General features: G+C 44.6%; 1 protein-coding gene across 1 annotated transcript in view; it reads right to left on the reverse strand.

The window, feature by feature from the left end:
- LOC135540443 (sarcolemmal membrane-associated protein-like) overlaps positions 1-26,167 on the reverse strand; it is a 147,829-nt gene extending 121,662 nt beyond the window's left edge. The window contains 3 exon segments of the mRNA XM_064967071.1: positions 2,215-2,287; positions 6,049-6,196; positions 24,558-26,167. Coding sequence (XP_064823143.1) covers positions 2,215-2,287; positions 6,049-6,196; positions 24,558-24,755 — 419 coding nt within the window. The 5' untranslated portion in view covers positions 24,756-26,167.
- Between the last annotated feature and the right edge of the window lie 218 nt (positions 26,168-26,385).

Raw genomic sequence — 26,385 nt, forward strand, 5'->3', positions numbered from 1 at the left:
AATTCAGTTTGTGTCATGTTAATATAGATGTTTCTCCATTGTAATTCAGTTTGTGTCATGTTAATTTAGATGTTTCTCCACGTAATTCAGTTTGTGTCATGTTAATCTAGATGTTTCTCGTAATTCAGTTTGTTTTAGATGTTTCTCCAATGTAATTCAGTTTGTGTCATGTTAATTTAGATGTTTCTCCACGTAATTCAGTTTGTGTCACGTTAATATAGATGTTTCTCCACGTAATTCAGTTTGTGTCATGTTAATATAGATTTTCTCCACGTAATTCAGTTTTGTCATGTTAATTTAGATGTTTCTGAATTCAGTTTGTGTCATGTTAATTAGATGTTTCTCCACGTAATTCAGTTTGTGTCACGTTAATATAGATGTTTCTCCACGTAATTCAGTTTGTGTCATGTTAATATAGATGTTTCTCCACGTAATTCAGTTTGTGTCATGTTAATATAGATGTTTCTCCACGTAATTCAGTTTGTGTCATGTTAATTTAGATGTTTCTCCACGTAATTCAGTTTGTGTCATGTTAATTTAGATGTTTCTCCACGTAATTCAGTTTGTGTCATGTTAATTTAGATGTTTCTCCACGTAATTCAGTTTGTGTCATGTTAATTTAGATGTTTCTCCACGTAATTCAGTTTGTGTCATGTTAATATAGATGTTTCTCCACGTAATTCAGTTTGTGTCATGTTAATATAGATGTTTCTCCACGTAATTCAGTTTGTGTCACGTTAATATAGATGTTTCTCCACGTAATTCAGTTTGTGTCATGTTCATTTAGATGTTTCTCCACGTAATTCAGTTTGTGTCATGTTAATTTAGATGTTTCTCCACGTAATTCAGTTTGTGTCATGTTAATTTAGATGTTTCTCCACGTAATTCAGTTTGTGTCATGTTAATATAGATGTTTCTCCACGTAATTCAGTTTGTGTCATGTTAATTTAGATGTTTCTCCACGTAATTCAGTTTGTGTCATGTTAATTTAGATGTTTCTCCACGTAATTCAGTTTGTGTCATGTTAATATAGATGTTTCTCCACGTAATTCAGTTTGTGTCATGTTAATTTAGATGTTTCTCCACGTAATTCAGTTTGTGTCATGTTAATTTAGATGTTTCTCCACGTAATTCAGTTTGTGTCATGTTAATTTAGATGTTTCTCCACGTAATTCAGTTTGTGTCATGTTAATTTAGATGTTTCTCCACGTAATTCAGTTTGTGTCATGTTAATTTAGATGTTTCTCCACGTAATTCAGTTTGTGTCATGTTAATTTAGATGTTTCTCCACGTAATTCAGTTTGTGTCATGTTAATATAGATGTTTCTCCACGTAATTCAGTTTGTGTCATGTTAATTTAGATGTTTCTCCACGTAATTCAGTTTGTGTCATGTTAATTTAGATGTTTCTCCACGTAATTCAGTTTGTGTCATGTTAATATAGATGTTTCTCCACGTAATTCAGTTTGTGTCATGTTAATTTAGATGTTTCTCCACGTAATTCAGTTTGTGTCATGTTAATTTAGATGTTTCTCCATGTAATTCAGTTTGTGTCATGTTAATTTAGATGTTTCTCCACGTAATTCAGTTTGTGTCATGTTAATTTAGATGTTTCTCCATGTAATTCAGTTTGTGTCATGTTAATTTAGATGTTTCTCCACGTAATTCAGTTTGTGTCATGTTAATATAGATGTTTCTCCATGTAATTCAGTTTGTGTCATGTTAATATAGATGTTTCTCCACGTAATTCAGTTTGTGTCATGTTAATATAGATGTTTCTCCACGTAATTCAGTTTGTGTCATGTTAATTTAGATGTTTCTCCATGTAATTCAGTTTGTGTCATGTTAATTTAGATGTTTCTCCATGTAATTCAGTTTGTGTCATGTTAATTTAGATGTTTCTCCATGTAATTCATGTAATTCACTTTTTGCGAAACAAAGAAAGAATTTAGCAGACGACCACAACATGTAAATCCTGAAAAATGTCTCTGTCAGAGATGGTGCAAATTAATCGGATGCATTAGGTTACGAAATATGACTTTCTGGATATAAATGTTAATTACATGTTACAGAAAATCTGAATTCTGTACATGGTGAATCATATTTGACTGTGTAAAATGTATTTTACATCTGGGCAGAATGGGCAGACACCGGGAATTATCTGTTTTCCTGGTTGTTTGCCTCACTAGTATTCCCAATGTAACTAAGTACTTACTCTGACCGTCGCCGAGCCTCCATGCCGTCCGGTAGAAACAGCTTGATTGTAGACACGACGCAGCCATGGGTGACTGCAACACACCCACAGAACACACGTGTTATTATACACCCTCATGGCACGACCCATTCCTATAGTAAATTCGGAAAGTATTCAGACCCCTTGACGTGCTCCACATTTTGTTACATCACAACCTTATTCTAAAAAAGATTATATTGTTATTTTCAGTCTACACAACACTCCACAATGACAATGTTAAACATGTTATTAGTTTGCAACTGCACATGGGGACAAAGATGGTACTTTTTGGAGAAATGTCCTGTGGTCTGATGAAACAAAAATAGAACTGTTTGACCATAATGACCATTGTTATGTTTGGAGGAAAATGGGGGAGGCTTGCAAGCCGAAGAACACCATCCCAACCGTGAAGCACGGGGTGGGAGCATCATGTTGTGGGGGTGCTTTGCTGGAGGAGGGACTGGTGCACTTCACAAAATAGATGGCACCATGAGGGAGGAAATTATTTGGATATATTGAAGCAACATCTCAAGACATCAGTCAGGAAGTTAAAGCTTGGTCCCAAATGGGTCTTCCAAATGGACAATGACCCCAAGCATACTTCCAAAGTTGTGGCAAAACGGCGTCAGGACAACAAAGTCAAGGTATTGGAGTGGCCATCACAAAGCCCTGACCGCAATCTTATAGGAAATGTGTGGGCAGAACTGTAAGCGTGTGTGAGCAAGGAGGCCTACAAACCTGACTCAGTTCCACCAGCTGTGTCAGGAGAAATTGGTCAAAATTCACCCAACTTATTGTGGGAAGTTTGTGGAAGGCTACCCGATACATTTGACCCAAGTTAAACAATTTAAAGGCAATACTACCAAATACTAATTGAGTGTATGTAAACTTCTGACCCACTGGAAATGTGATGAAAAAAATCACTATTATTATTCTGACATTTCACATTCTTAAAATAAAGTGGTGATCCTAACGGACCTAAAACAAGGAATTTTTATTAGGATTAAATGTCAGGAATTGTGAAAAACTGAGTTTAAAATGTAGTTGATTAAGGTGTATGTAAACTTCCAACTTCAACCCATGTTGGGCTTGGCTAATTTATTCATAGTGAGAAACAACCACACTGATGCAGACTTCACCCATCAGTTACCAAGAAGCTGTGATGAAATGGTGTAGGCTTGGGCAATATACTGTTTAAAACATACACCGGGGTATTTCAAAATTGACAATACCGTTTAAAATAATAAATACATTTGAGGCAGTGTGCATGCTACAGAACTGCTTATAACTATGAAGTGTAACTATATAAGAAATCTAAAAAGTGTTAAATTATATCCAGCTAAGGGCTCCTGCTATACATTTGGTTTGCTAACTTGCTAGCTAAATGGCTAGATATTAATGTCAAGCTTCTTGGTTTCAGCAGAGACATTTAAACCCTCCTGGATCAAGATCCCTGTTGCCAAAATAGCATCCCTTGTGTGCACATTAGGTAATATCGTATACCCTGGAATGGTCCATAAACGGTATGGAAATCTGGATAGCACCAAAAAGCTAATATAGTGTAGTTGAGTTGCTAAGAAGCTATTGTTGCATCATGAAGAAAGCAGCCATTTCATGTGTTCTCATTTCAACACAGCTGCAATCAGACACTACTGCAGTCTGTCAACTCTCCAAAACACTCCTCTCCTCAGAGAGCGCACGTGTACACACACACACCCTTGACTCCCGGCAAAGATGCTTACATCATAGCCTAACCGTGCATTTTAAAATGGCCAGCAGCATAACACGCACCAAAAAAAGTGTTAAACAAATCAAAATGTATTTTATATTTGAGATTCTTCAAAGTAGCCATCCTTTGCCTTTGACAGCTTTGCACACTCTTGGCATTCTCTCAACCAGCTTCACCTGGAATGCAATTCCAACTGTCTTAAAGGAGTTCTCACATGTGCTGAGAACTTGTTAGCTGCTTTTCCTTAACTCTGCAGTCCAACTCATCCCAACCCCTCTCAATTGAGTTGAGGTCAGTGAATTGTGGAGGCAGGTCATATGATCCAGCACTCCATCACTCTCCTTATTGGTCAAATAGCCCTTACACAGCCTGGAGATGTGTCATTGTCCTGTTGAAAAACGAATTATATTCCCACTAAGCCCAAATCAGATGGGATGGCGTATCCCTGCAGAATGCAGTGGTAGCCATGCTGGTTAAGTGAATTCTAAATAAATGTCTTTCATCACATTCCCAGTGGGTCAGAAGTTTACATACACTCAATAAGTATTTGGTAGCATTGCCTTTAAATTGTTTAAATTGGGTCAAACGTTTCGGGTAGCCTTCCGCAAGCTTCCTTCAATAAATTGGGTACATTTAAATTCCTCCTGACAGAGCTGGTGTAACTGAGTCAGGTTTGTAGGTCTCCTTGCTCACACATGCTTTTCAGTTCTGACTACAAATGTTCTATATGATTGAGGTCAGGGCTTTGTGATGCCAATCCAATACCTTGACTTTGCAGTTCTTAAGCCAAGTCAGTTGAGAACAAATTCTTATTTTCAATGATGGTCTAGAAACAATGTGTTAACTGCCTTGTTCAGTGGCAGAATGACAGATTTGTACCTTGTCAGCTCGGGAATAGATCTTGCAACCTTTCGGTTACTAGTCCAACGCTCAAACCACTTGGCTACGCTGCCGCCCCAAGTATGCTTGGGGTCATTGTCCATTCCGGAAGACCCATTTGTGACCAAGCTTCAACTTCCACATACTTTTCCGTCCTCATTATGCCATCTATTTTGTGAAGTGCACCAGTCCCTCCTGCAGCAAAGCACCCCCACAACATGATGCTGCCACCCCCGTGCTTCACAGTTGGGATGGTGTTCTTTCGCTTGCAAGACTCCCCCTTTTTCCTCCAAACATAACGATGGTCATTATGGCCAAATAGTTCTATTTTTGTTTCATCAGACCAGAGGACAATTCTCCAAAAAGTACGATATTTGTCCCCATGTGCAGTTGCAAACTGTAGTCTGGCTTTTTTATGGCGGTTTTGGAGCAGTGGCTTCTTCCTTGCTGAGCGGCCTTTCAGGTTATGTCGATATAGGACTTGTTTTACTGTGGCTATAGATACTTTTGTAACGGTTTCCTCCAGCATCTTCACAAGGTCCTTTACTGTAGTTCTGGGATTGATTTGCACTTTTCACACCAAAGTACGTTTATCTCTACGAGACAGAACGCGTCCCCTTCCTGAGCGTTATGACAGCTGCGTGGTCCCATGGTGTTTATACTTGTGTATTATTGTTTGTACAGATGAACGTGGTACCTTCAGGCGTTTGGAAATGTCTCCCAAGGATGAAACAGACTTGTGGAGGTCTACAACTTTTTTTCTGAGGTCTTGGCTGATTTCTTTTGATTTTCCCATGATATCAAGCAAAGAGGCACTGAGTTTGAAGGTAGGCCTTGAAATACATCCACAGGTACCCCTCCAATTGACTCAAATTATGTCAATTAGCCCATCAAAAGCTTCTAAAGCCATGACATACTTTTCTGGAATTTTCCAAGCTGTTTAAAGCCACAGTCAACTAGTTTATGTAAACTTCTGACCCACTGGAATTGTGATACAGTGAATTATAAGTGAAATAATCTGTCTGTAAACAATTGTTGGAAAAATGACTTGTGTCATGAACAAAGTAGATGTCCTAACCGACTTGCCAAAACTATAGTTTGTTAACAAGAAATTTGTGGAGTGGTTGAAAAATTAGTTTTAATGACTCCAACCTCAGTGTATTTAAACTTCCAACTTCAACTGTACAGCAGACATTATCGGTGTGTACCTTTACGGGTGTTCTCTGTGACGTCCACACCGAACTGGATGAAGTCACCAGAGAGGACCTCACAGGGAGGACTCTCCTCGGACCCCCGACTCAGACGCTGGCTGTTGATGAACGTCCCGTTACTACTCTTAGTGTCCTGCAGGTAGAACTGAAATACAGAGAGGTGGAATACACAGTTACAATACTATAGTTTAGGGCATTGCTCACCATAGGTCTGCTGCAGAGGGACAAGAGAGCCATGAGAACACACATTTGGAAATACACTGGACTAAAATATAAACGCAACATGCAAAAAAACTTCAAACCCACCCCCCTCAGACTTTTATTTTTTATTTAACCAGTTAGGCCAGTTGAGAACAAGCTCTCATTTACAACTGCAACCTGGCCAAGATAAAGCAAAGCAGAGCGACAAAAAAACAACAGTTACATATGGGATAAACACACGTAGTCAATAACACAATAGAACATTTGTATAGTGTGTGCAAATCTAGTAAGAAGGTAAGGCAATAAATTGGCCATAGTGGCGAAGTAATTATAATTTAGCAATTGACACTGGAGTGATAGATGTGCAGATGAGGATGTGCAAGTAGAAATACTGGTGTGCAAAAGAGCAGAAAAAACAAAAACAAATATGGGGATGAGGTATGTAGTTGGTTGGATGGGCTATTTACAGATGGGCTATTTACAGATGGGCTCTGCAGCGATCAGTAAGCTGCTCTGACAGCCATTGCTTGAAGTTACTGTGGGAGATGTGAGTCTCCAACTTCTGTGATTTTTGCAATTCGTTCCAGTCATTGGCAGCAGAGAACTGGAAGGAAAGGCTTTGGGGTTGACCAGTGAGATATACCTGATGGAGCGTGGGCCCCGCAGGTGAAGAAGCCGGATGTGGAGGTCATGTAGGGTGGTTACACATGGTTTGCGGTTGTGAGGCCGGTTGGACATACTGCCAAATTCTCTAAAACGACATAGGAGGCAGCTTGTGGTAGAGAAATGTAAATGCAATTCTCCGGCAACAGCTCTGGTGGACATTCCTGCAGTCAACATGCCATTTCCATTGACAAAACCACACATTTTAGAGTGACCTTTTTCCCGCAGCACAAGGTGCACATTTTTTCTTTTTTACCCCTTTTTCTCCCCAATTTCATGGTATCCAATTGTTTAGTAGCTACTACCGTGTCTCATTGCTACAACCCCGTACGGCGCGGGAGAGACGAAGGTTGAAAGTCATGCGTCCTCCGATACACAACCCAACCAAGCCACACTGCTTCTTAACACAGCACGCATCCAACTGGGAAGCCAGCCACACCAATGTGTCGGAGGAAACACCGTGCACCTGGCAACCTTGGTTAGCGCGAATCGAGCCCGGCCCGCAACAGGAGTCACTGGTGCGCGATGAGACAAGGATATCCCTACCTGCCAAACCCTCCCTAACCCGAACGACGCTTAGGCCAATTGTGCGCCGCCCCCGGACCACCCGGTCGCGGCCAGTTACGACAGAGCCTGGGCGCAAACCCAGAGTATCTGGTGGCACAGCTGGCGCTGCAGTACAGCGCCCTTAACCACTGTGCCACCCGGGAGGCCCCACGGTGCACGTTTAATGATCATGCATATCTTGGCAAAGGAGAAGAGCTTTTATAGAAGTACGGCTGGATGTTCAGTGGTCAGGGAAGATAGGACAGTACGGCTGATGTTCAGTGGTCAGGGAAGATAGGACAGTACGGCTGATGTTCAGTGGTCAGGGAAGATAGGACAGTACGGCTGATGTTCAGTGGTCAGGGAAGATAGGACAGTACGGCTGATGTTCAGTGGTCAGGGAAGATAGGACGTGCTACGGCTGATGTTCAGTGGTCAGGGAAGATAGGACAGTACGGCTGATGTTCAGTGGTCAGGGAAGATAGGACGTTACGGCTGATGTTCAGTGGTCAGGGAAGATAGGACGTTACGGCTGATGTTCAGTGGTCAGGGAAGATAGGACGTTACGGCTGATGTTCAGTGGTCAGGGAAGATAGGACGTTACGGCTGATGTTCAGTGGTCAGGGAAGATAGGACAGTACGGCTGACGCTCAGTGGTCAGGGAAGATAGGACGTTACGGCTGACGTTCAGTGGTCAGGGAAGATAGGACGTTACGGCTGATGTTCAGTGGTCAGGGAAGATAGGACGTTACGGCTGATGTTCAGTGGTCAGGGAAGATAGGACGTTACGGCTGATGTTCAGTGGTCAGGGAAGATAGGACAGTACGGCTGATGTTCAGTGGTCAGGGAAGATAGGACGTTACGGCTGATGTTCAGTGGTCAGGGAAGATAGGACGTTACGGCTGATGTTCAGTGGTCAGGGAAGATAGGACGTTACGGCTTTGATGTTCAGTGGTCAGGGAAGATAGGACAGTACGGCTGATGTTCAGTGGTCAGGGAAGATAGGACAGTAAGGCTGATGTTCAGTGGTCAGGGAAGATAGGACGTTACGGCTGATGTTCAGTGGTCAGGGAAGATAGGACGTTACGGCTGGTGGTCAGGGAAGATAGGACGTTACGGCTGATGTTCAGTGGTCAGGGAAGATAGGACAGTACGGCTGATGTTCAGTGGTCAGGGAAGATAGGACGTTACGGGCTGATGTTCAGTGGTCAGGGAAGATAGGACGTTACGGCTGATGTTCAGTGGTCAGGGAAGATAGGACAGTACGGGCTGATGTTCAGTGGTCAGGGAAGATGGGACGTTACGGCTGACGCTCAGTGGTCAGGGAAGATAGGACGTTACGGCTGATGTTCAGTGGTCAGGGAAGATAGGACGTTACGGCTGATGTTCAGTGGTCAGGGAAGATAGGACGTTACGGCTGATGTTCAGTGGTCAGGGAAGATAGGACAGTACGGCTGATGTTCAGTGGTCAGGGAAGATAGGACGTTACGGCTGATGTTCAGTGGTCAGGGAAGATAGGACGTTACGGCTGATGTTCAGTGGTCAGGGAAGATAGGACGTTACGGCTGATGTTCAGTGGTCAGGGAAGATAGGACAGTACGGCTGATGTTCAGTGGTCAGGGAAGATAGGACGCCACGGCTGACGCTCAGTGGTCAGGGAAGATAGGACGTTACGGCTGATGTTCAGTGGTCAGGGAAGATAGGACGCGACGGGCTGATGTTCAGTGGTCAGGGAAGATAGGACGTTACGGCTGATGTTCAGTGGTCAGGGAAGATAGGACAGTACGGCTGATGTTCAGTGGTCAGGGAAGATAGGACGTTACGGCTGATGTTCAGTGGTCAGGGAAGATAGGACGCGTTACGGCTGATGTTCAGTGGTCAGGGAAGATAGGACGTTACGGCTGATGTTCAGTGGTCAGGGAAGATAGGACAGTACGGCTGATGTTCAGTGGTCAGGGAAGATAGGACGTTACGGCTGATGTTCAGTGGTCAGGGAAGATAGGACAGTACGGCTGATGTTCAGTGGTCAGGGAAGATAGGACGTTACGGCTGATGTTCAGTGGTCAGGGAAGATAGGACGTTACGGCTGATGTTCAGTGGTCAGGGAAGATAGGACGTTACGGCTGATGTTCAGTGGTCAGGGAAGATAGGACAGTACGGCTGATGTTCAGTGGTCAGGGAAGATAGGACGTTACGGCTGATGTTCAGTGGTCAGGGAAGATAGGACGTTACGGCTGATGTTCAGTGGTCAGGGAAGATAGGACGTTACGGCTGATGTTCAGTGGTCAGGGAAGATAGGACGTTACGGCTGACGCTCAGTGGTCAGGGAAGATAGGACGTTACGGCTGATGTTCAGTGGTCAGGGAAGATAGGACAGTACGGCTGATGTTCAGTGGTCAGGGAAGATAGGACGTTACGGCTGATGTTCAGTGGTCAGGGAAGATAGGACAGTACGGCTGATGTTCAGTGTTCAGGGAAGATAGGACAGTACGGCTGATGTTCAGTGGTCAGGGAAGATAGGACGTTACGGCTGATGTTCAGTGGTCAGGGAAGATAGGACGTTTACGGCTGATGTTCAGTGGTCAGGGAAGATAGGACGCACGGCTGATGTTCAGTGGTCAGGGAAGATAGGACGCTACGGCTGATGTTCAGTGGTCAGGGAAGATAGGACAGTACGGCTGATGTTCAGTGGTCAGGGAAGATAGGACGTTACGGCTGATGTTCAGTGGTCAGGGAAGATAGGACGATTACGGGGCTGATGTTCAGTGGTCAGGGAAGATAGGACGTTACGGCTGATGTTCAGTGGTCAGGGAAGATAGGACGTTACGGCTGATGTTCAGTGGTCAGGGAAGATAGGACAGTACGGCTGATGTTCAGTGGTCAGGGAAGATAGGACAGTACGGCTGATGTTCAGTGGTCAGGGAAGATAGGACGTTACGGCTGGTGGTCAGGGAAGATAGGACGTTACGGCTGATGTTCAGTGGTCAGGGAAGATAGGACGTTACGGCTGATGTTCAGTGGTCAGGGAAGATAGGACAGTACGGCTGATGTTCAGTGGTCAGGGAAGATAGGACGTTACGGCTGATGTTCAGTGGTCAGGGAAGATAGGACAGTACGGCTGATGTTCAGTGGTCAGGGAAGATAGGACGTTACGGCTGATGTTCAGTGGTCAGGGAAGATAGGACGTTACGGCTGATGTTCAGTGGTCAGGGAAGATAGGACGTTACGGCTGATGTTCAGTGGTCAGGGAAGATAGGACGTTACGGCTGATGTTCAGTGGTCAGGGAAGATAGGACGTTACGGCTGATGTTCAGTGGTCAGGGAAGATAGGACGTTACGGCTGATGTTCAGTGGTCAGGGAAGATAGGACGTTACGGCTGGTGGTCAGGGAAGATAGGACGTTACGGCTGATGTTCAGTGGTCAGGGAAGATAGTGACGTTACGGCTGGACGCTCAGTGGTCAGGGAAGATAGGACAGTACGGCTGATGTTCAGTGGTCAGGGAAGATAGGACAGTACGGCTGATGTTCAGTGGTCAGGGAAGATAGGACGTTACGGCTGATGTTCAGTGGTCAGGGAAGATAGGACAGTACGGCTGATGTTCAGTGGTCAGGGAAGATAGGACGTTACGGCTGATGTTCAGTGGTCAGGGAAGATAGGACAGTACGGCTGATGTTCAGTGGTCAGGGAAGATAGGACAGTACGGCTGATGTTCAGTGGTCAGGGAAGATAGGACAGTACGGGGCTGATGTTCAGTGGTCAGGGAAGATAGGACGTACGGCTGATGTTCAGTGGTCAGGGAAGATAGGACAGTACGGCTGATGTTCAGTGGTCAGGGAAGATAGGACGTTACGGCTGATGTTCAGTGGTCAGGGAAGATAGGACGTTACGGCTGATGTTCAGTGGTCAGGGAAGATAGGACGTTACGGCTGATGTTCAGTGGTCAGGGAAGATAGGACGTTACGGCTGATGTTCAGTGGTCAGGGAAGATAGGACGTTACGGCTGATGTTCAGTGGTCAGGGAAGATAGGACGTTACGGCTGGTGGTCAGGGAAGATAGGACGTTACGGCTGATGTTCAGTGGTCAGGGAAGATAGGACGTTACGGCTGATGTTCAGTGGTCAGGGAAGATAGGACAGTACGGCTGATGTTCAGTGGTCAGGGAAGATAGGACGTTACGGCTGATGTTCAGTGGTCAGGGAAGATAGGACAGTACGGCTGATGTTCAGTGGTCAGGGAAGATAGGACGCTACGGCTGATGTTCAGTGGTCAGGGAAGATAGGACGTTACGGCTGATGTTCAGTGGTCAGGGAAGATAGGACGTTACGGCTGATGTTCAGTGGTCAGGGAAGATAGGACGTTACGGCTGATGTTCAGTGGTCAGGGAAGATAGGACGCGTTACGGCTGATGTTCAGTGGTCAGGGAAGATAGGACGTTACGGCTGATGTTCAGTGGTCAGGGAAGATAGGACGTTACGGCTGGTGGTCAGGGAAGATAGGACGTTACGGCTGATGTTCAGTGGTCAGGGAAGATAGGACGTTACGGGCTGACGCTCAGTGGTCAGGGAAGATAGGACAGTACGGCTGATGTTCAGTGGTCAGGGAAGATAGGACAGTACGGCTGATGTTCAGTGGTCAGGGAAGATAGGACGTTACGGCTGATGTTCAGTGGTCAGGGAAGATAGGACGTTACGGCTGATGTTCAGTGGTCAGGGAAGATAGGACGTTACGGCTGATGTTCAGTGGTCAGGGAAGATAGGACGTTACGGCTGATGTTCAGTGGTCAGGGAAGATAGGACGTTACGGCTGATGTTCAGTGGTCAGGGAAGATAGGACGTTACGGGGCTGATGTTCAGTGGTCAGGGAAGATAGGACGTTACGGCTGATGTTCAGTGGTCAGGGAAGATAGGACGTTACGGCTGATGTTCAGTGGTCAGGGAAGATAGGACGTTACGGCTGATGTTCAGTGGTCAGGGACGATAGGACGTTACGGCTGGTGGTCAGGGAAGATAGGACGTTACGGCTGATGTTCAGTGGTCAGGGAAGATAGGACGTTACGGCTGATGTTCAGTGGTCAGGGAAGATAGGACGTTACGGCTGATGTTCAGTGGTCAGGGAAGATAGGACGTTACGGCTGATGTTCAGTGGTCAGGGAAGATAGGACGTTACGGCTGACGCTCAGTGGTCAGGGAAGATAGGACGTTACGGCTGATGTTCAGTGGTCAGGGAAGATAGGACGTTACGGCTGATGTTCAGTGGTCAGGGAAGATAGGACAGTACGGCTGATGTTCAGTGGTCAGGGAAGATAGGACAGTACGGCTGATGTTCAGTGGTCAGGGAAGATAGGACGTTACGGCTGATGTTCAGTGGTCAGGGAAGATAGGACGTTACGGCTGGTGGTCAGGGAAGATAGGACAGTACGGCTGATGTTCAGTGGTCAGGGAAGATAGGACGTTACGGCTGATGTTCAGTGGTCAGGGAAGATAGGACAGTAAGGCTGATGTTCAGTGGTCAGGGAAGATAGGACGTTACGGCTGATGTTCAGTGGTCAGGGAAGATAGGACAGTACGGCTGATGTTCAGTGGTCAGGGAAGATAGGACAGTACGGCTGGTGGTCAGTGGTCAGGGAAGATAGGACGTTACGGCTGATGTTCAGTGGTCAGGGAAGATAGGACGTTACGGCTGATGTTCAGTGGTCAGGGAAGATAGGACGTTACGGCTGATGTTCAGTGGTCAGGGAAGATAGGACGTTACGGCTGGTGGTCAGGGAAGATAGGACGTTACGGCTGATGTTCAGTGGTCAGGGAAGATAGGACAGTACGGGCTGATGTTCAGTGGTCAGGGAAGATAGGACGTTACGGCTGATGTTCAGTGGTCAGGGAAGATAGGACAGTACGGCTGATGTTCAGTGGTCAGGGAAGATAGGACGTTACGCTGATGTTCAGTGGTCAGGGAAGATAGGACGTTACGGCTGATGTTCAGTGGTCAGGGAAGATAGGACGTTACGGGGCTGATGGTCAGGGAAGATAGGACGTTACGGCTGGTGGTCAGGGAAGATAGGACGCTACGGCTGATGTTCAGTGGTCAGGGAAGATAGGACGCCACGGCTGATGTTCAGTGGTCAGGGAAGATAGGACAGTACGGCTGATGTTCAGTGGTCAGGGAAGATAGGACAGTACGGCTGATGTTCAGTGGTCAGGGAAGATAGGACGCTACGGCTGATGTTCAGTGGTCAGGGAAGATAGGACGTTACGGCTGATGTTCAGTGGTCAGGGAAGATAGGACGCGTTACGGCTGATGTTCAGTGGTCAGGGAAGATAGGACGTTACGGCTGATGTTCAGTGGTCAGGGAAGATAGGACGTTACGGCTGATGTTCAGTGGTCAGGGAAGATAGGACGTTACGGCTGGTGGTCAGGGAAGATAGGACGTTACGGCTGATGTTCAGTGGTCAGGGAAGATAGGACGTTACGGCTGATGTTCAGTGGTCAGGGAAGATAGGACGTTACGGCTGATGTTCAGTGGTCAGGGAAGATAGGACGTTACGGCTGATGTTCAGTGGTCAGGGAAGATAGGACGTTACGGCTGACGCTCAGTGGTCAGGGAAGATAGGACGTTACGGCTGATGTTCAGTGGTCAGGGAAGATAGGACGTTACGGCTGATGTTCAGTGGTCAGGGAAGATAGGACGTTACGGCTGATGTTCAGTGGTCAGGGAAGATAGGACAGTACGGCTGATGTTCAGTGGTCAGGGAAGATAGGACGTTACGGCTGATGTTCAGTGGTCAGGGAAGATAGGACAGTACGGCTGATGTTCAGTGGTCAGGGAAGATAGGACGTTACGGCTGATGTTCAGTGGTCAGGGAAGATAGGACGGACACCCGCTGCTTTATCAGCAAGATCTGGTTTGTCCTTCAAGCAGCGGGGGGGATGTAGTGTATTAGTACAAGCAGGAAGAACCGGGCTGCATTTCAAGTAAGGGGGTGTGTGTCTATATTCAACTCCAGACGCTGCCTGCTGCACCTTTAACGCTGGTCAAACTAAAACGCTCAGAGAGGCCTGGTTAATAGCAACAGGAAGCACAACATAGACACCTAGCTTATAAAACAGCCATTTAGTTCTCCAGGGATTTGAGGGAGAGGACTGGTTACAGCAGCACCAAAATCAGTTTAGCAAACTTACTAGTTCATGATGTACTGTAGGCCTACTGATATGGAGTGGGCGGAGGACAGTAACTGGTTTGGTAAACATCCAGAGAAATCCACACATTATCTGGCTGTCAAAGTTTTAATCACATTGAACCCCTGACACATGACCTAGTGGGTTTCTCAGGTAGGCTGGTTTGTGCCAACTGTGCTATACTGTACCCAGTCCAGGACTCACTGATCTGATGGGTTTCTCAGTTGAACAGGAAGTCCGGTGAGATGAAGCAATTCCAGCCCTCTAACTTTCCACTCACAACACAGCTCTGTGTAAGTAACCTAAAAACATTACCTCCTGACAACAGGACAACCTATGCATCAAGGAAACGTGCTGATTCTACTACAGAACTGGATCGATGTGCATGTGGGTACATGAGAAAGGCCTTGGGGGAGGTATGTAACGCACGTAGTGTGGGGTGTCGTCTTGAGTTGTCAAGGCATCTAGGGGGTGCGTCTGTTTGTGTGTGGGTCTTGCATTAACAGTCTTTATCGAAGCTCATTAGCTTCCTGAGATGTCCCATCAACTGTGGCCCAGGCAATTTGCAGTGGTATTCAAAGACAGTTTCACAAAAATATGTGACAATTGAGTAAATGTATTTATTGGTTCCTTTTCATTTTGATAATTGATTTAAACACAATTAATTTAAGGTCAATGGCTGATGACAAAAACCTACATTTACAGTTAAGGTCATCTCATTAGATTTGGGGTGTGGTCAGAAATAATGCACTAATTTGGACCAGAGCCCTATGGCACCCTATTCCCTATATAGTGCACTACTTTTGACCAGAACCCTATGGGGAATAGAGTGCCATTTGGGAGGCACACTATAACCTCCCAGGATGCCCAAAATATTATGTCCAACATTATTTAGTTGGGCAGAGTTTAGCGCACAGGAAGCTGGTGACTGATACAAACTCCTCAACGCAATCGGGTGAATCCCGGAACATATTCCAGTCTGCACAAGCAAAACAGTCCTTCCCATTTTTCCTATTTTGCTGGAATTAAAATTGATTTTTTTTTGGGGGGGTTGTATCATTTTATTTACATGCCTACCACTTTGAAGATGTAAAATATATTTTATTGTGAAACAAGAAATAAGACAAAAAAACTGAAAACTTGAGTGTGCTTAACAATTCACTCCACCCCAAAGTCAATACTTTGTAGAGACATCTTTTGCAGCAATTACAGATGCAAGTCTCTTGGGGTATGTCTCTATAAGCTTGGCACATCTAGCCATTGGGATTTTTGCCCATTCTTCAAGGCAAAACTGTTCCAGCTCCTTCAAGTTGGATGGGTTCCGCTGGTGTACAGCAATCTTTCAGTCATACCACAAATTCTCAATTGGATTGAGGTCTGGGCTTTGACAAGGACATTCCAAGACATTTAAATGTTTACCCTTAACCACTCGAGTGTTGCTTAAGCAGTATGCTTAGGGTCATCATCCTGCTGGAAGGTGAACCTCCATCCCAGTCTCAAATCTCTGGAAGACTGAAACAGGTTTCCCTCAAGAATGTCCCTAATTTCACAGTCATCCATCAATGATGATCAATTCTGACCAGTTTCCCAGTTCCTGCTGATGAAAAACATCCCCACAGTATGATGCTGCCACCACATGCTTCACCACCATGCTTCACTGGATGGTGTTCTCGGGGTGATGAGAGATGTGTTTGCGCCAGACATAGCGTTTTCCATGATGGCCAAAAAGCTCAATTTTAGTCTCGTCTGACCAGAGTACCTTCTTCCATATGTTTGGGGAGTGTCCCACATACCTTTTGGCGAACACCAAACGTGTTTGCTTATTTTTTTCTTTAATTAAGCAATTACTTTTTTCTGGCCACTCTTTGGTAAAGCCCAGCTCTGCGGAGTGTACGGCTTAAAGTGGTCGAATGGACAGATGCTCCAATCTCCGCTATGGAGCTTTGCAGCTCCTTCATGGTTATCTTTGGTCTCTTTGTTGCTTCTCTGATTAATGCGCTCCTTTTCTGGTGGTTGGCCCTCTCTTGGCAGGTTTGTTGTGGTGCCATATTCTTTCCATTTTTTAATAATGATTTAATGGTGCTGTGTGGGATGTTCAAAGTTTCAGATATTTTTCATAACCCAACCCTGATCTGTACAACTTTGTCCCTGACCTATTTGGAGAGCTCCTTGGTCTTCATGCTGCCGCTTGCTTGGTGGTGCCTCTTGCTTGGTGGTGTTGCAGACTCTGGGGCCTTTCAGAACAGGTGTATATATACTGAGATCATGTAATAGATCATGTTACACTTAGTTAAATAAAGTCCACCTGTGTGCAATCTAATTATGTGACTTCTGAAGGTAATTGGTTGCACCAGATCTTATTTAGGGGATGAATACATATGAACTCACCACTTTCGTTTTTTATGTTTACAGTTCATTTTTTCATTTCATTTCACCAATTAGGACGATTTTTTGTATGACCAATACATGAAATCCAAATAAAAATCCATTTCAATTACAGGTTGTAGGAAAAATGCCACGGGGGATAAATACTTTTGCAAGGCACTGTATCTGTTAACCCTGAACTATTTAGCATCTGCTTCCTCAGACCACTTCCGTATTGAGTGCTTGACTGGTACTTCCTCTATGAGTTTTACCTTGTAAGTAGGTATCAAGAAGACAGAGTTATGGTCAGATTTGCCAAATGTTGAGCGAGGGAGAGCTCTGTATGCGTTTGTGTGTGTGGAGAGAAGGTGATTTAGAGTTGTGACCTGTGCCACATGTTGGTAGAACTGAGGAAAAACAGAAACTCTGGGTGAACATTCTCTTGTTTGCTTATGGACCTATACAGCTTGTGGTCTTAGTAGCAGCATTGGTTTGTGGTGGTAAATAGACAGCTATGAAAAATATAAATAAACACATGGTAAATATATTGAACAAATATATAAAAACGTAACATGTAAAAATGTCAGTTACAGTTCATATAAGGAAATCAGTCAATTGAAATAAATGAATTAGGCTCTAATCGATGGATTTCACATGACTGAGCAGGGAGGCAGCCATGGATGGGCTATCAGAGTTAGCTTCTTGATATGTAGCAGTTCCCAGGTGGATGGATTATCTTGGCAAAGGAGAATTGCTCACTAGTAAGGATGTGAACAAATTTGCACACAAAATTTGAGAGAAATAAGCTTTTTGTGCATATGGAACATTTCTGGGATCTTTTATTTCAGCTCATTAAACATGAGACCAACACTTCACGTTGCGTTTATATTTTTGTTCAGTATAGTATGGTCTACAGTTTATCATGAGGTATTCTATCTCAGGCGAACAGAACATTGAGACCTTAATATTAGAGATTGTGCACCAGCTGTTGTTAACACCCCTTCCCCTAACCTTACCCAACGCTGCTGTACGGTCTTGAAGATGCATTGAAAAACGAGCTAGCTGAACATTATCCATTTCCTTGTTCAGCCACGACTCAAAGAATCATAGGATATTACAGTTCTTCAGGTCCCGTTGATAAGAGTCTTGAACGGAGCTCATCCAGTTTGTTCTCCGGTGATCATACGTTCGCCAATAGAATGGAGGGTTGAGGTGGATTATTTACTCGCCAACAGTTGACACGTGCCCAAGAATACCCAGGTAACCTATCTAAATCACCATCACCCCATAGCACACACTTCTGTGGCCATGAAATGCTTTAAAAGGCTGGTCATGGCTCACATCAACTCCATCATCCCAGACCAATCCAACTCACACACTGCCCCAAAAGATCCACAGATGACACATCTCTATTGCACTCCACACTGCCCTTTCCCACTTGGACAAAAGGAACACGTACGTGAGAATGCTGTTCATTGACTTCAGCTCAGTGTTCAACACCACAGATGGGACTGAACACCACTCTCTGCAAATGGATCCTGGACTTTTACGGACCACCCCCAGGTGGTGAGGGTAGGCAACAACACATCAACACGAGGGCCCCACAGGGGAGCGTGCTTAGTCTCCTCCTGTACTCCGCTCAAGACTGTACGGCCGCGCACGATTCCAACACCATCATTAAGTTGGCAGACAACACAACAGTGGTAGGCCTCATCACCGACAACAATGAGACCGTCTCTATAGGGAGGAGGTCAGAGGCTTGGCAGTGTAGTGCCAGGACAACCTCTCCCTCAACGTCAGCAAGAAAAAAGAGCAGATCTTGGACTACAGGAAACGGAGGGCTGAGCACGCCCCAGTCACATTGACAGGGCTGTAGTGGAGCAGGTTGAGAGCTCCTCAGTGTCCAAATCCCTAAGGATCTATCACACCAACAGTCGTGAATTTTAAAAAAATTAAAAACGCCTCTTCCACTCAGGAAGCTAAAAAGATTTGACTGGGCTCTCAGACCTCAAAGTTATACAGCTGCACCATTGAGAGCATCTTGACTGGCTGCATCACCACTTGGTATGGCAACTGTTTGGCATCCGACCGCAAGGCACTACAGAGGGTAGCGCGTACAGACCAGTAAATTGCTGTGGCCGAGCGCCCTGCCAACCAGGACCTCAATACCAGGCGGTGTCGGAGGGAGGCCCTAAAAAAATGTCAAAGACTGCAGCCTCCCAAGTCATAGAGTGTTCTCTCTGCTACCACACGGCAAGTGGTACCGATGCACTAAGTGTAGAAATAAGAGGATCCTGAACAGCTTCTAACCCCAAGCCATAAAACTGCTACATAGTTATCCGGACTATTTGCATTGACCCTTTTTGCACTAACTTTGACTCATCACATAAGCTGCTGGTACTGTTTGTTATCCATCCTGTTGACTGGCCACTTTATTCCTAGTTATATGTACAGTTAAAGTTGGAAGTTTACATACACTTAGGTTGGAGTCATTAAAACTCGTTTTTCAATCACTCCACAAATTTCTTCTAAAACTATTTAAAAGCAATCCTACCAAATAGTAATTGAGTGTATGTAAACTTCTGACCCACTGGGAATGTGATGAAAGAAAGAAAAGCTGAAATAAATCTCTCTCCACTATTATTCTGACATTTCACATTCTTAAAATAAAGTGGTGAACTTAACTGACCTAAGACAGGGAATTTTTACTATGATTTAATGTCAGGAACTGTGAAAAACCAAGTTCAAATGTATTTGGCTGAGGTGTATGTAAACTTCCCACTTCAACTGTACATACAGCATCTTCCTCAATTACCTCATACCCCTACACACACACTCAGTACAGTTTCCCCATGTATATAGCAAAGTTATTAACTTGTACCCCTGCACATTGACTCAGTACTGGTACCCTGTGTATAGCCACGTTATTATTGACTCAGTACTGGTACCCTGTGTATATCCATGTTATTATTGACTCAGTACTGGTACCCTGTGTATAGCCATGTTATTGTTGAATCAGTACTGGTACCCTGTGTATAGCCATGTTATTATTGACTCAGTACTGGTACCCTGTGTATAGCCACGTTATTATTGACTCAGTACTGGTACCCTGTGTATAGCCACGTTATTATTGACTCAGTACTGGTACCCTGTGTATAGCCATGTTATTATTGACTCAGTACTGGTACCCTGTGTATAGCCACGTTATTATTGAATCAGTACTGGTACCCTGTGTATAGCCACGTTATTATTGACTCAGTACTGGTACCCTGTGTATAGCCACGTTATTATTGACTCAGTACTGGTACCCTGTGTATAGCCACGTTATTATTGACTCAGTACTGGTACCCTGTGTATAGCCATGTTATTATTGACTCAGTACTGGTACCCTGTGTATATCCATGTTATTATTGACTCAGTACTGGTACCCTGTGTATAGCCATGTTATTATTGACTCAGTACTGGTACCCTGTGTATAGCCATGTTATTATTGACTCAGTACTGGTACCCTGTGTATATCCATGTTATTATTGACTCAGTACTGGTACCCTGTGTATAGCCATGTTATTATTGACTCAGTACTGGTACCCTGTGTATAGCCATGTTATTATTGACTCAGTACTGGTACCCTGTGTATAGCCATGTTATTATTGACTCAGTACTGGTACCCTGTGTATAGCCATGTTATTATTGACTCAGTACTGGTACTCTGTGTATAGCCACGTTATTATTGACTCAGTACTGGTACCTTGTGTATAGCCATGTTATTGTTGACTCCGTTATTATTGAATCAGTACTGGTACCCTGTATATAGCCTAGTTATCATTGAGTCAATACTGGTACCATGTTATTATTGTGTATTTATTATCACGTTTACTTTCTAGTATTTTTCTCTGCATTGTTGGGACCTGTCAGTAAGCATTTCACATGCCTGTCTGGCAGTGACTGTTCAGGCAAGAGCGAGAGAGCGAGAGTGCGAGAGAGCGAGAGAGCGAGAGAGCGAGAGTGTCACCAACCAAGCAGGGCCTACAGCAGCACCTAGATCTTCTGCACAGATTCTGCCAGACCTGGGCCCTGACAGTAAATCTCAGTATGACAAAAATAATGGTATTCCAAAAAAGGTTCAGATGCCAGGTCCACAAATACAAATACCATCTAGACACCGTTGCCCTAGACACACAAAAACGATACATACCTTGGCCTAAACATCAGCGCCACAGGTAACTTCCACAGAGCTGTGAACCAACTGAGAAACAAGACAAGAAGGGCCTTCTACGCCATAAAAAGGAACATACAATTTGACATACCAATCAGGATCTGGCTAAAAATACTTGAATCAGTTATAGAATCAATTGCCCATTATGGTTGAGGTCTGGGGTCTGTTCACCAACCAAGAATTCACAAAATGGAACAAACACCAAATTTAGAATTCTGCAAAAAATATCCTGTGTACGTAAAACACTAAATAATGCATGCTGAGCAGAACTAATTATCAAAATCCAGAAAAGAGCGGTTAAATTCAACAACCACCTAAACGGAAGCGATTCCCAAACATTCCATAACAAAGCCATCTCCTACAGAGAGATGAACCTGGAGAAGAGTCCCCTAAGCAAGCAGGTCCTACAGAGCCCCAGGACAACAACACAATTAGACCCAACCAAATCACGAGAAAACAAAAAGATAATTATTTCCAATGTGTCAAGTAATTAACAAAAAACCAGAGCAAACTAGAATGCTATTTGGCCCTAAACAGAGAGAACACAGTGGCAGAATACCTGACCACTGTGACTGACCCAAACTGAAGGAAATCTTTGACTATGTACAGACTCAGTGACCACAGCCTTGCTATTGAGGAAGACTGTCATAGGCAGACCTGACGGGGAAGAAGGGGGAGGGGAGTAATTGAAGGAGACCACCATTTATTCAACCTTTATTTAACTAGGCAAGTCAGTTAATTAAAAACAAATTCTCCACATCCTGTGGCGTACTGCATTAGCATCGAATAGCCCCCATGATATGCAACTTGTCAGGGAAGTCAGGAACCAAAAATATACACAAGCAGTTAGGAAAGCTAAGGATAACTGTTTCAAATAGAAATGTTCATCCTGTAGCACAAACTCCAAAAGGTTCTGGGACACTAAAGTCCATGGAGAATAAGAGCACCTGCTCCCAGCTGCCCACCGCACTGAGGCTAGGAAACACTGTCACCACCGATATAGCCACGACAATTGAGAATGTCAATAAGCATGTCTACTGCTGGCCATGCTTTCCAACTGGCTACCCCTACCCCGGTCAACAGCTCTGCACCCCCCACAGCAACTTGCCCAAGCCTTCTCCATTTCTCCTTCACCCAAATCCAGATAGCTGATGATCTGAGAGTTGCTAAATCTTGATCCTTACAAATCATCTGGGCTTGACAATCTGGACCCTTTCTTTCTAAAATTATCTGCAGAAATTGTTGCAGGTCCTAAACGATATCATAACCTCCATCGATAAAAGACAATACTGCGCAGCCGTATTCATCGACCTGGCCAAGGCTTTCGACTTTGTCAATCACCACATCCTCATCGGCAGACTCAACAGCCTTGGTTTCTCAAATGACTGGTTCTGCCTGGTTCACCAACTACTTCTCTGATAGAGTTCAGTGTGTCAAATACTGGTATACAGCTGCACCATTGAGAGCATCTTGACTGGCTGCATCACCACTTGGTATGGCAACTATTTGGCATCCGGCCTGTTGTCCGGACCTCTGGCAGTCTCTATGGGGGTGCCACAGGGTTCAATTCTCGGGCCGACACTTTTCTCTGTTTTCATCAATGATGTCGCTCTTGCTGCTGGTGATTCTCTGATCCACCTCTACGCAGACGACACCATTCTGTATACTTCTGGCCCTTCTTTGGACACTGTGCTATCTAACCTCCAGACGAACCTCAATGCCACACAACTCCTTCTGTGGCCTCCAACTGCTCTTAAATGCAAGTAAAACTAAATGCATGCTCTTCAACCGATCGCTGCCCACACCTACCCGCCAGTCCCACTCTGGACTGTTCTGACTTAAAATATGTGGACAACTACAAATACCTAGGTGCCTGGTTAGACTGTAAACTCTCCATCCAGACTCACATTAAGCATCTCCAATACAAAATTAAATCTAGATTAGGCTTCCTATTTCGCAACAAAGCATTCTTCACTCATGTTGCCAAACATACCCTCGTAAAACTGACTATCCTACCGATGTCATTTACAAAATAGCCTCCAACACTATACTCAGCAAATTGGATGCAGTCCATCACAGTGCCATCCGTTTTGTCACCAAAGCCCCATATACTACCCGGCTATAGAACCCTGACCTATTCACCGGACGTGCTACCTGTCCCAGACCTACTGTTTTCAACTCTCTAGAGACAGCAGGAGCGGTAGAGATACTCTCAATGATCGGCTATGAAAAGCCAACTGACATTTACTCCTGAGGTACTGACTTGCTGCACCCTCGACAACTACTGTAATTATTATTATTTGACCATGCTGGTCCTTTATGAACATTTGAACATCTTGGCCATGTTCTGTTATAATCTCCACCCGGCACAGCCAGAAGAGGACAGGCCACCCCTCATAGCCTGGTTCCTCTCCAGGTTTATCCTAGGTTTTGGCCTTTCTAGGGAGTTTTTCCTAGCCACAGTGCTTCTACACCTGCATTGCTTGCTGTTTGGGGTTTTAGGCTGGGTTTCTGTACAGCACTTTGAGATATCAGCTGATGTAAGAAGGGCTGTATAAATACATTTGATTTGACTACCCACCACTGCAACCTGAATGCTATCGTTGGCTGGCCCTCGCTTCATACTCGTCGCCAAACCCACTGGCTCCATGTCATCTACAAGACCCTGCTAGGTAAAGCCCTGCCTTATCTCAGCTCACTGGTCACCATAGCAGCACCCACCCGTAGCATGTGCTCCAGCAGGTACATTTCACTGGTCATCCCCAAAGCCAATTACTCCTTTGGCCGCCTTTCCTTCCAGTTCTCTGCTGCCAATGACTAGAACGAATTGCAAAGATCACTGAAGCTGGAAACATATCTCCCTCACTAACGTTAAATATCAGCTGTCAGAGCAGCTCACAGATGATTGCACCTGTCCATAGCCCATCCAACTACCTCATCCCCATATTGCTATTTTTTGCACCCCAGTATCTCTACTTGCACATTCATCTTCTGCACATCTATCACTCCTGTGTTTAATTGCTATATTGTAATTACTTTGCCACTACGGCCTATTTATTGTCTTACCTCCCTAATGTTACCTCATTTGCACACACCTTATATAGATTTTCTACATTGTGTTATTGACAACATGTTTGTTTGTCCCATGTGTAACTCTGTGTTTTTGTTTGTGTTGCACTTGCACTGCTTTGCTTTGCTTTATCTTGGCATGGTCCCAGTTGTAAATGAGAACTTGTTCTCAACTGGCCTACCTGGTTAAATAAAGGTGAAATAAAAAAATGTACAATGACCATGCAAAGTAAAAGCTAGTAGTTCACCGAATGGTTGAGAGTCAGACTCACCTTGCCCGTCTTGTGATCAAACCAGACCAGGGCATGGTTCCGTGACAGAACCTTGCAGTCGAACGTGGCGTTGTTCTGAGCCGGTCGGCATCGCGCCACAGAGCGCCCGATCTTGACTGGCTCGTCCAGGTAGACATGACGTTCCTGAAAAGGGTGTGAATTCGGACGGCAGGAGAAGAAGGCCAGCGCTGAAGGCATTGATGATGGCTTGTGAGTGTTACTCCAATCAGCGACGAACGACAAGGTTTCTTGATCCAGAATGACTAACTTCAGTCTTAAATCCTCGTCTGTTGTGTTAATAAACCATGTAACCTGGCTACTCGCTGTCTGTCTGGCTCTTTTATCAGGCACTGCTAGCTAGCCATTCATATGGACGTGTTTTCTTCTTTTGATTCAAAGAGACACGTAAAACCTCCTGTATTCATGTTAAAAAAATACAAAAGAAATATGTATTTATGGTATCTTTCTACAGAGCTACATTACGTCCAGTGAATGACTAAATACGTTTACGTACAGGCCACAATACAGTACAGCCAAAACCATTTGACGATAGCAACAGTAGCAAACTATAAAATATTTTCCCACGTCCATCAAAATGTATAGCGAGAGAAGCGTTATTATGTCGCGCAAGTTAGCGGCAGGCAGCTAATCTTTAGCCCATCGGATAAATCCAGATAGCTATATTACACAATCTGACCATTGCACGGTTTCCTATCCCTGTGCCTGCTGATGATACGGCTGGCCATTGAAACACACCCGCTGACAATTTGACCGTGGTTTAATATGTCATCAATAAGTGTTTTTTTCCCCCGCATAGAGGCTGAGTTAACATTAAGTTGTTTATCATACTCACTCTTTAGCACCCGTCCATAGTGAGTATCTGAGGTTGTTTGCTAGCTAAATGTTTAACTAGCTAATGCAACTTCTAGCCACTCCCGATTTAGGAAGGCTAGCAGGCTAATATTTATTTCAGGGTCCCAGCAACAAATCCTTCTAATCGTGAAGCATAATGTTCCAAACAGGTTCAAAGACACGCGCCTTGAAACGACTATTGTAAAGGTAAGTAGAGCTGGACAGGCCTTGAGCAATAACACTGTTCTAAAGAGTAATTAGCTATATGGCTAGTTAAGCTAACGCGCTGAGAACTTGTCATTTAGCTGGAATAGGAATCGGGCCTCTTCGGGTGAAAAGTCGTGATCAACTAGCTCTGGAACGGTTGTAATGGTGTTACCTCAGGTAAACTTGTGTTATTTTTGACAAGTAACTCTACAAAACAAGTAGACAATAAACTGGTCTCATTGCAAAAGTTCACGTTAGCCGAGTCGGAAAGAGTTAGATAGGAAAGACTAGGTAGTTCGGTGACTGACAGAGCAGACTCGGGAAACGGAGACAGGTTTGACTGCAGCATCACCTGTCCAGTAATCTTCTGAAGAGTCCCAAGAAAGAAAATTAAAACTGTGTTGCGTCGATGTTAGAAATGTCACTCGAAACACTATCGACCACAACAACAAAAAAGTTTTTAAATTAAAGCTTTCTTCAGTTGAACTGAACATTTCTAACAACTTGCCGTCGTCCGTTAGTATCCGCCGCCATATTCATAACAATATACACCAAACGACCGGACAGCGCAACCGCCAATAGCGTCCGCGACATGCCCAAAACGTCATTGGAGGCGGGAACTTGACAAACAGATTGACAACCTGGGGTCCAATCAAAATAGACATTAATGACACACTGCAGTGCACGCTTCCGGTTTTCCGTTGTCACTAGTTACCACAAGCACAAAGTCACACTTGGCTAAATCTAAAAAAAAAAAATGAATGAGATC

Source organism: Oncorhynchus masou, chromosome 5 (genome assembly GCF_036934945.1).
Source record: "Oncorhynchus masou masou isolate Uvic2021 chromosome 5, UVic_Omas_1.1, whole genome shotgun sequence".
Classification (NCBI taxonomy): Eukaryota; Metazoa; Chordata; class Actinopteri; order Salmoniformes; family Salmonidae; genus Oncorhynchus; species Oncorhynchus masou.